At 45.4% G+C, this 11,391-nt stretch overlaps 1 protein-coding gene and 1 long non-coding RNA gene across 17 annotated transcripts in view; one reads left to right on the top strand and one right to left on the bottom strand.

Moving 5' to 3' along the window:
- The window catches only part of LOC110396259, a 1,571-nt gene extending 1,319 nt beyond the window's left edge, over nt 1-252 (bottom strand). The window contains exon 1 of the long non-coding RNA XR_002436884.1: nt 118-252. This is a non-coding gene — a long non-coding RNA (uncharacterized LOC110396259). The remainder of the gene's footprint in view (nt 1-117) is intronic.
- Nucleotides 7-11,391, top strand: part of KCNK12 (potassium two pore domain channel subfamily K member 12) — a 51,324-nt gene continuing 39,939 nt past the window's right edge. For all 16 annotated transcript variants that reach the window (XM_021391797.1, XM_021391798.1, XM_021391801.1 and 13 more), the window contains exon 1: nt 7-361. In XM_021391797.1, coding sequence (XP_021247472.1) covers nt 10-361 — 352 coding nt within the window. In that variant the 5' untranslated portion in view covers nt 7-9. The remainder of the gene's footprint in view (nt 362-11,391) is intronic.

An 11,391-nucleotide genomic window follows, 5' to 3' on the forward strand; every position in this document is an offset into this window, starting at 1 on the left:
GCTCCCCGGATGATGCCGCGGCGGGGGGCGGCGGGTCCTCGCCGCCGCCGGCGCCCGGCGCCCCTCAACGAGGACAACGGGCGGTTCCTGCTGCTGGCCGCCCTCATCGCGGCGTACCTGAGCGCCGGCGCCACCGTCTTCTCGGCCCTCGAGAGCCCGTCGGAGGCGGCGGCGCAGCTGCGCTGGAACCGGACCCTGCACAACTTCAGCCGCATCTTCAACATCAGCCTGCCCGAGCTGCGCGCCTTCCTGCGGAGCTACGAGGCGGCCATGGCCGCGGGCATCCGCGTCGACGCCCTGCGGCCCCGCTGGGACTTCCCCGGAGCCTTCTACTTCGTGGGCACCGTCGTCTCCACCATAGGTGGGTGAGCGCCGCCGGGGTCCCGCCCCGCGCTCGGGGCTGGGGGGTGGGGGTAGAGCCCCGTCCGGGGCGGCCGGGCTCTCGGAAGGGTCCCGCGGGGCAGCGCCGGGACAGCCGCTCCGAGCGCTGCGGGCCGCTGCTGGCAGCGGTGCCGCGCTGCTGCCGGCTGTAAGGGCTGGCGAAGTTGAGGCGCGTCTGTGAACGAAGACACGAAATGTGCAAAGCCGCCTGCCCGATAGCGCGGTGACACGTTCCCTGAGCGCCGCTGGCTGCGGTTATCGGCGGCCGATCGGTGGTTGGAAAGAGCGGTGCTGGATGGGCGAATGGTCTGGGGGGGAGGAATTTTATTTTACTCTAGCGTTGCCCTGTTGAGGGCTGCGGTGTGGGAGATGCGCCCCAAGTAAACTTGGGCTGTCCGTAGCTCGCAGTGTTGCATTAGGAGCCGTGTCCCTGCAGACAGAGCGGGCTCGCTTCCTCACTCTGCCACTTTATAGGCTCCATAACGAGCAAATTGCCTTGGGGCCGCCGAGCGCACACATCGTGCTTTGGTTTATTAAAAAGAAGGAAGCGCACAGCTCCCTGTTGCGCTTACACTCGTTTGGTTCAGAAAATGTTTCATCGGTAGTGACTGAGCTCTGTGACAGTCATGGTGATGATTCCAGCAGTGCTGTTAAGCATCGTTAATTTTTGCAGGGAATAATCCCGTTAACTTTCCCTCTTTGAGTCCATTTGGTAAAACAGGCATTAGAGCACCATTTTAATCTAACTTTGTTAGGCCTGCGCCTCAGGAACACACGTTTTGGAAAAGATCGCTGCTGCTGAGCTGAACGGGTGGAAAACTGAGTCGGTGCACTGACAGAACAACAAAGTGCTCTGTCCTTCCACCTGCCGTAGCAGACAGAGGTGTGTACGTGCAGGCACGTTCCCCTCTTGGCAGCCCCTGCCTTCTCTTGGGGTGGCGGTGAAGAAATGTTTCCTGCCCATTTGCAAATGTTTGTTTCGTATCTCCGCTTTGTCCCGCTGTCTGCGGTCACTGCACCTTTGGACAGAGTGCAGGGCTTGGCAGGGCTTTTCTGCACTCTTGACAGGTGTGAACAGGGGAATCTGTTTCTGATACTCCTGCAGTGCAACCTGGGGCATCGCATCGACATGAACCCCAGGGGAGCCTTTATACAGACCCGCTGGTCTCTTGCAGCCAGCTCGTCTAGGTGCCCACCGATCCGATCTGCCTTTGATTCCGCTGTCAACTGAAAATTGGTATTATATTCGTTCAGAGCAAATTCACTTGTGTTCATGTCATGATTCATTGACAAGAAGAAAGCTATCTTTACCTAACTTCACCTAGAGCTATCAGACATCTAGAGTCAAAACAGCCTGCTTCCCCAGCTGCTGCTTCAGATACGTGTGTCAAAGCAGCTTTATTACTTCAGCTGAACACATGCCTGTCCTAGCAACACGCCAGAAAGCTTAACCAACAGAAAGACACCGTCTTGTCAAGGAGACATCATCCACGGGTTACTCTCTCTCTTAACTGTGAAGGATTCCAGCCTAGACAAAAGAAAGCTGACTGGATCTCTTGAGGTCCTCATCCTCCCCTCACCAGTTCTCACTGTGCTGCAGCCCCGTGCTCCTGGATGGGAGCTCTGCTCCCTCATCCCTTCGCAGTGAAGGCACAGGATGGGCCTCCCACCTTCCTGTAGGTGTGGGGCAGGGCTGGGGAGAAGCTCCTGGCCTCCACCTGGCTGGGATGCGGGCTGATTCTCCACCCTTCCGGAGCAGGACCTTTGCTCTGCTCTGCTTCCAGTAGGTGCGTCAGCTCCTGAATTTCTTCCGTGCGGTTCTACACGGTGAGTCATTACACAGAACACAAGGGACAAGCAAACCCCCGGGGCAAGAAGCACATCAGTGAGGTTTTTAGGGAAGCAGAGTTAAAATGAATTGTTCAGTCTAATCTTTCAGCATTTTCCTGAATAGCCCACAAAGTGACTGCCCAATAGTTCACAAAACACCGTCTGGATAGCACTCTGGGCATTCGTGGTTTATTAATGCATTGTTTGTGGCTGAATAAGGAAATGCCGAATCTATTTTTCATTAAACATGTCAGATTTTCAGAACTATGTAAGAAAATTCTTCAGGCTGGTTTCTGATTGCTTGCTGTCAGTCTGCGCCATTAATTCAGTCATTACTTTGCGCTTCCAAAGGTATTTTCTTCTATGCAATTTGTAGTATTGTTGTTCTCATCTCTTTAAGGAGCACCTGTGTGAAATTCACTCCTGATTCATTGGTCTGGCTGGCAGCAGACTTTCAGATGCATTTTTCCTTCCCCAAATGCAAATCACAAATAGTTCCCAGCGCTTTGTTAAAGACTGAAAGCAGAGCATAACTCAGACAGGGTTTCTCTGTGGTACAATGCTGCGAAGCACAGCCTCATCAGTTATAGGTTTTCCCATATTCTACTAGCAAGTATACATTCTGCTTAGAGTGCATGGGCCAGCATCTCAAGCTCTGGATTTCTGACTCAGTCCATGAATCTAATCTCTATCAAGACTTTTTCTTGCAATAAATTTTAGAATAAAAGCTTGGTTACTACCTACTGAAACAGATTTAGACATTGGTTCATTATGCAGTCGGAATGTTAAGTTTCTGAAGTGTAAGTACACATTGTTTGAAATCCATTGGAAAATCAAGTGGTGTAATTGCTTTAGAAAAATCCATGCCAGGTGTATTTAAAAAAAGAAAAAAAAAAAAAAAGAGGTCAAATGGTGTTTTCCAGTGCATAAAAATTAGTTTTTAACATAAGGTTTTTAGAATGCACCCACACTGAGGTGAATTGTTTTGGAATACAGTGTGCCTAAGTGGTCTAAAGTATCAGTGCTTGAGAAAAGGCTGCTGGGTGTCAGTGGGGTTAGACTCTGTTTTCTCTGGGCCCTCTGTAGGGACCCAGCATCCTCAGTAGATCATTTCTGGCTGTGCTCTAAAACTTGAGCAGCATAAGCCCCCACCCCCCCCCAAGCTCCTTTGGCTCTACGTCTGAGTCATTTGAAGAAAGCCAGAGGTCCAGGTGTGCTGAAGGTGGCAGTTCAGTGGAAGCAGGATGCAAAAGGGAATTGGGTGGCTCTGCAAGGACATGTTCAGATATTGGACTGCACTATCAGCAGCCTGCCCAAAAGCATTTCACGTGATAATTTGGCAGGAAGTTCCACAAATAACCTTGATTGTCTGAAGGTTTTAGGTGAAAACAGATTTGTCCCATCTTCCTTGGTTACTGTATTTGAGCAGTAGCTGAGGAAGGTTCTGCCCATCTACAGATGCAATTTCATTGTTTATGTGCAAACCCAAAAGTGACAGCCCAAAGCGTGCTCCTGGTCAGCATCAGCATTGTGTTTTCATGGGACTGCAATTCTGGGATGATTTTGCAAAGGGTTCAAATTAGGGAGCAGTTGCTTCCAGGTTCGACCCTGCTGAAGTCCAAACAAAAAGAAACGAAAGTAGTTGGAAGAACAAGCAGTATTACTAACTCACAGGTCTGCTTATTTGTCTTGGCCACTCTCTATACAATCCGGAGCCAGCAAGAGAGTATTTTCTAGTTTGGTCTGCTCTGGCCAGATTGGATCCCTTAGGCACGTGGGATGTTTTGATCGCTGGCAGATCTCTCTCAGTTGTTTTCTTGCCCCATAGTCTGAGCAAAGGACGGAGATCAGCAGGTCAACAGCATATTTCATAGAATCACAGAATGGTTTGGGTAGGAAGGGGCTCTAAAGTCCACCCAACCCCAACCCAAGGACAGCATTAATTTCTTTGTCTACCACTGGTGAGAATTTCCTGAATGTCTAGATATGGGTTGAGAGCTCCAAGCAGGAAAGTAATCTAAATCACAGTTTGCGGCTTTGTAGTTGAGAGTGACTACGGGAAGCCGTACTTGGAGGACGTGCACATAATTCTGCAGGTGACTTGAGGTGTCTCTGCTGAAGGGTTTCATCCTGAATTTGTTTTGGGGGTGGTTTTTGATGTGGTTTTTTTTGTGGTGTTGTTTGGTTGGTTAGTTGGTCTTCCCAGGTAGCCTATCCAGCCCCCGGCCTCTGCCATCCCTGTCATACCCCTGGATATCTTCCCCCTTTCCTTGTGTTACAGCTTATCTGACACTCGCCCATCACCCAGGCACTCTTAATTCCTCCCGCTTCTGCTCCCTCCTTCCCAATTAGCATGCCCTCCACTACTGATGATTTGCGTGCTTGATTAGATTTTGAATACATGTTTTGCATGTTTGCATTCTTTCAGGTTAATAACTACCAAAGAAGAACTTGAAAGTAAAGCTTTATAGTTTCTTTCTCTTCCTGATCGCCCTGGTGTTAGTCTTCCTATTGACCCTTGTTTCTTTTTGCAGTCTGAATTTTTCTCCCTTCTCAGGTTGTCTTCTGTTTGTCACAGAACATACACACTCCATCATTTTTTTCTCACATTTACTGCTGGCCCATTTTTGCGAGCATTCTGTCTTGCTTTTGTGCAAACTTCAGTTGCTCTTCATTGTGAACAAAACAGGAAAAGAATTATGGGATAGATCTATTGACTGTTCACTTCATGTAATAGTCAATATCCACTCTTCTTGTTGTGATGGAAAACATGACTGATACCTTTATTTTACTGACTGCAGTATTAATGCACCTTTGCAGCTATTGAAGTCACTGAGAATTTTACAGCTAGTTGTAGTAGCATCACGGTTAGAACAACAGAAAACCAATGTGGAACGTTTCATCCCTATTTTTTTAGTATGAAGACAGCTTTTTTTTTTACTGGCCTCTATCTGTGGAACTTAGGGAGTTTGTTTACTTTTATCAAAAGAAGTAGTTTTCATAGTGTATCAGCAACAAGCACATACCTGAATGCATTTGTAGATGAGGTAGGTAAGGACACAGAATGAGGTTTATGCTGGAGAAATGGAGCATATGAAAATCGTAATAGTGATAATAAAATGTTTTGCGAATAGAAGCATTTAAATAAAATAAAAATAATTTTAACCTAAGGTGCAATTGCATAGCAAGCCACACAGATCAGATACGTTTAATTTTGTGTCTCTGCAGTTGCCTGCTTCAGCTGAAGTCAGTAGCAGGCCATTCTGCGGAGCTTTAGGAAATCCCATGTTACTCCTTTTATTGGTTTGTAACGCAGATGCAGACCTGACGCTGTCAGCACTTCCTTGCAGGTGTCACTGCTGCAGGTAATACATTTCCCTGAGCTCCATGGGTCTGCTGATGGCCACGGGCACTGCACCGAGCTGTAGGTGGTGGAAGGTTCAAATGCAATTCCTCTCGAATTGAGCAAAGAGAAGGAGAAAGAAAATTAAATGTGGTTACATTAGATGAAGCAAAGCATTAACAGCCTTCTCAAGTAATTAAAGCTTTGGAGTGGAATAAGATAAGAAATTGAAAGGCTTGATGCTAATGTAGTGGATTACTTGGGTGAGGCGCTGCTATTACTCTTGTTTAAAAATCCATAGTAAGTGCTCCTTGCACATAGATGAAAAAAGCAATGGTTTAGTAAATTTCAATTAAAAAAAAAGGATGGATTCCTCTTGGTTATTTGTTATTAAATATTTGTCATTTCTTTGCTGAATATTGTGCAGGCAATACATTTGTCTTCTGAGGATTAGCACAAAATTACAGTATCACTTGTGCTCAATGTATATACAGAGTCAATTCTACTTGAAGACTTTGGGGCTGGAAATGGCTGAAGTATAAAAGAAAAAAAAAAAAGAAGAGGGGTAAAACAGTTTGTCATTTTACAACAGCTACTACTGACAGAGCCGACGAGACCAGGAAAATGCTTGATAAAATCAGAAGTGAATGATAAAGTGGCTGAGGTGTTCAATAACATTAACTTCAACAGTAGTCAAAGGAAATGCTTACTAAGGAAGGAAGAGTTAAATGCAGAAATAGAAAATGAGAAATAACTGGTGAGTCTGGTTAGTGCTATTACCCTGTATTTTTAGTACAGTTCCTTGAAATTAGGTCTTGTGTCTTCTTGAAGGAAGTAGAAGAGCTGTCCAAGCTGAAGGTGGCTTAAGAGTTTGTGGGAGGAAAATGGCCAAGCAGCATAAAGGATCTTGCCCAGAAGGTCTGTTTTTGTCCTACAGGTACATCATTATAGGCTTACTCTTTTTAAAGCAGAAGAGCTAAGACAGCTATCAAGAAGCACAATTCTTAAAAACACCTGCAAGCTCTGTGCTTTAGTACAGCTGGAGGAGAAGCCAATGATGCAACCCCTGGACAGCTCTTCCTAGGTGTGAGGTTTGGGAAGCCCCAGAGCAGCACCTTGTTGTCTCACACTTCACATGTGGAGAAGTAAGGTGTACGCCCAAGATCACTGGTGGAATTCAGATAACACTATTTCTTAGCCTCACAGGAGCAGTGTTGTGAGTGCACATGCAGGTATTCTTTCATAATATCCGCATTATCTCAGGAAAATCACAAAATTTGGATACCATTATTCTTTCTTTTTCCTTACAGCTGTAAATCATTTTTTTCTTCTGCAACCTTGCGTCCACACAGGTGTCTGAAACGTAGCTGCAAGTTTTAATAAACAACAAAAGCTGATGTGAATGCTTATGTTTAGAACAATTTAAAATGACAAAGTGTAAGCTTTTTCCTCTTGGAGTGTTGCTTAGATACACAATTCTGAAAAACATAGGAGGAAAATAAGGGTTGAAGCAGCTTTAAAGGGTGACGAATTATCATGTCAAGCCAACTTTTGAAACAAACTTCACCTGGAATTATATCATCAGCTCTATGAAGGCTGTGGAAAGGTCAGGGACGGCAGTGCATGGCTTCAGCCATTTGACACATCCCAGGAGAGGGAAGGAAGTGGCAGCTCCTGGAGTCCACAAGCTCTGTCATCATGTATATCCATGGGTACTGAGACTGAATGTGTGTGTGTCTTGTTTATCATTCTTTTCTTTGCAGATTTTTCTAAGTGGTTACTCTAAATTCAGAGATGTGTCCTCTGTTAGTGTCTCAAAATCTGTATGCTTTTGCTGAGGTTCAGCGGCACAGCATGCTACGACAGATGCTTCTGTGCAGAACCTGCAGTGAGATCAAGGCTCTGATACAGCTGCAATGGCTGTTAAGGCAGGATTTGAAGACAATTAGCCTCTAGTGCAGGGAAGTGTTTTTTTCCACAGCAATATAACTTATTCAAACAACTCAGGACTGTGTGGGCTATAATTTTCCATTATTAACACCACCACAGTTTCAGAAAATACAATAGCAACATGTTTTTCACCCAGCTGGGAGGATAAGGAAAGAAAACAAACCAGAGAGGACTCTGATCATCAGGTGTGGAGGCAACCAGGAGAAGCAGCTCTGGGCTAGGTTAGGGTAATTTGCAAGGACACGGTCTGCAGTCAAAAGAAAGAGCATGCTGCTTTAACAGCAGTAAAACTTGATGCACTGGAAGAAAGTTTATGTGTGACCTCTATGTTAATAGAGAAGTTAAGAAAGGTGCTAGTTCTGCAGAGCGTCTCTATCTTTGTTCAGTCCAGGAACTTGGCAAGAATACCCAAATGTAAGCATGCTAGAGATTTCCACCCTTAAGCCTGTGACCAGTCTTGAGCGTCCCATGCTCGGGGATGCTGGCAGGAGGAAAGGGAGCGGCACAGCAGCCTTGCTGCTGGAGTTGCTGCTGCTGTTCTGGACATGCTGGGGGCTTAGTGATATACATTTGCCCATGCAGAGTGCACAGAGGAGCAGCCAGTCACAGCCAAGGGCCATAAAACTGATTTAGAGACAATTCTGTGTGTCTTCCTAGCCTTGGCTGTATGAAAGTAGCTTGGCCAGAGCAGGTGGTCTGCCTCCTTCTGTACTTACTGAGCTATCTGTGTACAGAAATGAGCAGAATTTTGGGGGGTTAGTCTTTGGTATGCCTTTTGTTCTCATCATGCGCATAGAAATGGCAACGTGCAGTCCAGTGCAGAAAAAAGGCTTGCCTACTTCTAGTAAATGAATAGAGCAAGAGTACTGCAGCTGGTGGTGAAGCTGAGGCTCCACACATCTCTTTGGCAGGGCCATTTATCATTCAGATTTACAAAAGTTATACCACTTGATCTGATAAATGTCTGTGCCGAGCACTTGCTAGAAATTGACAGTCTTTCTTGGAAAGCTCAGCTAGATGTCAGCAGAGAAAAACACGCTTGGGAGCCCTGCAGTGAGGAGGAGAAGGTAAATGTACACAAGCAGCAAGGCTATAATCAAAGAATCATGGAATCACCAAGGTTGGAAAAAGACCTCCAAGATCATCCATCCTAGCTGTCCACCTACCACGAGTATTTCCCCACTAAACCATGTCCCTCAGTACAACATCTAAACGTTTCTTCTCTCCTTCCTTGGGGCCACCCCCAATGCCTTAGACCCCTATCAAAGTGGTAATGCTTGAGGTTATCTTTTGATTATATTAAAACAGAAAACTTGCAGACATTTTTAAAAATTATATTCTTATTTCCTTTTCCATGAGGGAAGCTTAGGTTTCAACAGAGGCTGTCAAATCTGCTGACTCTCACAGAAATGAGTTTGCTTTTAAAAGGAGTGAAAAGTTGGCCTTGGCCTTGTGGGTGGTGGGTGGAATGCAGAGAAGCACTGAGGAGGATTGATTCAGTTACTCAGTGCTGCTGTGCAGAACAGCGTTTTGCATAACCAATAACCTGGTTACAACCGTGTATAAACAGAGGAAGAGTGGTATTGTCGGAAGCCTTTAATGATTTCTCACAGCTTCTTGAAACTCCCTGATGTTCAGTTCATCATCTCCATCATTCTGCCAGCATGGGTTCTTCTGAACAGCAATTGTCTCAAGCACCAGACTGCTATTTCAACAGCAGAGGTGTAACAAGAAGCAGCAGTCACCTGGCTTGACACTATGTCCGTCGAGTTTATTGGAGTGCTCTTTGAGGTAAAGCTCTCAAAAAATGGACTGTTTGAGCCCCAAAGGAGGGCATTTTGATAAAGCTGGCTGGCAAGAATGTTAAGGAAAAATAACTTTTTCAATTATGGCCTGAAAACCCTGATTCAGGTGGTGCTCCCAGTCCTTGGGTGAAAGCTGTGCATGCGGCAGAAGAGCTCTGTCTGCAGCAGTTTGATCTGCTCTGCGCTGTGACCCTGTATCCAGGGCAACTGTTCCTGGATATTAGGTATTGAGGAGCTGCAGAATAAATGAGAGGTAGCTGGGAAATAGACAGGTATGGTTCTGTCAGAAGCAATAATGATGAAGTGCTGGCAGGTGAAAAGTGGATGAAAGGAACACGAGATCCCTAATCCAGAATTTTAGTTTCAAAATACAAAATATGATATGGCATACACATTGGGCAGTAGCAGCTTATCAAGACTATGGGAAATCCATGAAGTAAATAAAGCAAGTATGGAGCAGACATGAAACAAAACTGATTTCTTTGAGTTTGTCTTTCTTTAACCTGTATTCTTGGGGACCAGCCTTGTAAGAGCCTGGTCTTTGTATCACAAGCAATTACTTCTGCCTGGAAGTAGCATTCCAGTTACAGATATTTTGTTTATTTAGAGAAATCATTTGTTTAAAAAGTTGTATTCAACAATTTTAGGTCTTGGATTGGATTAGGGTTTCTATTATTCCTTTGAATATAGTGCAGGAATGCCTTATGGCGAAGGATGGGAAACTTCTGCTTTCTGAATTATTGTGTTCAGTTTTCAGGTGACCAAGACTTTCTTCCATTTCTTGGTAAATGTTTCTTTACTGGAAAACTGTCAACCCCTTTAATCTCAAAAGCAAGACCAACAGGAAGCACATCACAGGCACATAACTCTTTGCAAGTTCGTCATGCTCCATGGTTTCTTGCTTTAATTATCAGCTTAAATATATCAAAACCCTTGCAGGCTGAATAGTACCCACAAAACCTAACGTGCAAGTAAGAATGAGGGACTCATTAATTGCCTGCACTTACCCACGAGAGGCTGGGTAAGCATTATCTGGGAGTTTTTATCAACTCATCTCCACCAATTCTATTTGTCTGGGGAGAGAGTCATCAAATAGGTGAAATTAATGCTGCCATAGGCTGTGCATCCAAAGTCATAGGTTGGAGTGTGGCAGAATTAGAATGAGAGAAGTTGAAAAACGGTCTGAGACACACCGAGTCAAACCCAGCACTGACTTTACATATGCCATCGCCATGAAAAAGTCAAAGTACTGTTGTGCTTTGAATAAAAAATTCAAAGCTGAATTTATTTTGTCTGGGCATCGGGGTATACTCTTGAGGAGGGACTGAGCTCAGGTATGTGGTGAAGAGCACAGTGTGACCTGGGTGGTGCCAAAGGGACAGACCCCGTAGGAGGGGACATGGGTGCGCTGCTGGCTGCTGAAGGAGCACCAGGTGGTACTGCAGTTACCTGGGCATGCTCTTTGCCTGTTTTACAGACACCTCAGCGCTCTTGTTACAGAGCACAGATACACAGAAAACTTTGGTAACATTATGCTTCAGAAATCTCACTTAAACCATGTGAAAGCACACATCACCCCTGACAGCACCAGAAAGCGCTAAAAAACTTCAGTGCACTTATAATTCCATCTAAACTGTCACTATTTTTTTTTAATTCTTAATTAATTAATGTGTTTAGCCGTATGTGTTACAGCCCATTTATTTTGATTATGATAGTCAGGCACTTACAGTGAAGCTCATGTTTAACCACTTTGCTGATGAGGCATGGGCTGACAGATGCCGTCTCCCTAATGAGCTGGCTGTGTATTCCTTGCCGCCAACCGCACAGACTTGCCGACTTCTTCTGGAGACCACTAGTGGATATTTATCAGCAAATCAGAGGGCTCCTGCAAGCAGCGAGGCTCACCCAGAGAGCAGCTTCACCCCACAAAGGAGGAGCTGACTGAAACCTTCTCATCCACCCTTATTAAGTCTGGGAATGGCTTTAGGAAGCCTGCTTGGAAGGTACATCTTCAGCACAACAAAACAGAGAGACTGTGGGTCCAGGCAACAACAGCTAATTACTCCTGTGTAATTTTTTTAT

This window comes from Numida meleagris, chromosome 3 (genome assembly GCF_002078875.1).
Source record: "Numida meleagris isolate 19003 breed g44 Domestic line chromosome 3, NumMel1.0, whole genome shotgun sequence".
Lineage (NCBI taxonomy): Eukaryota > Metazoa > Chordata > Aves > Galliformes > Numididae > Numida > Numida meleagris.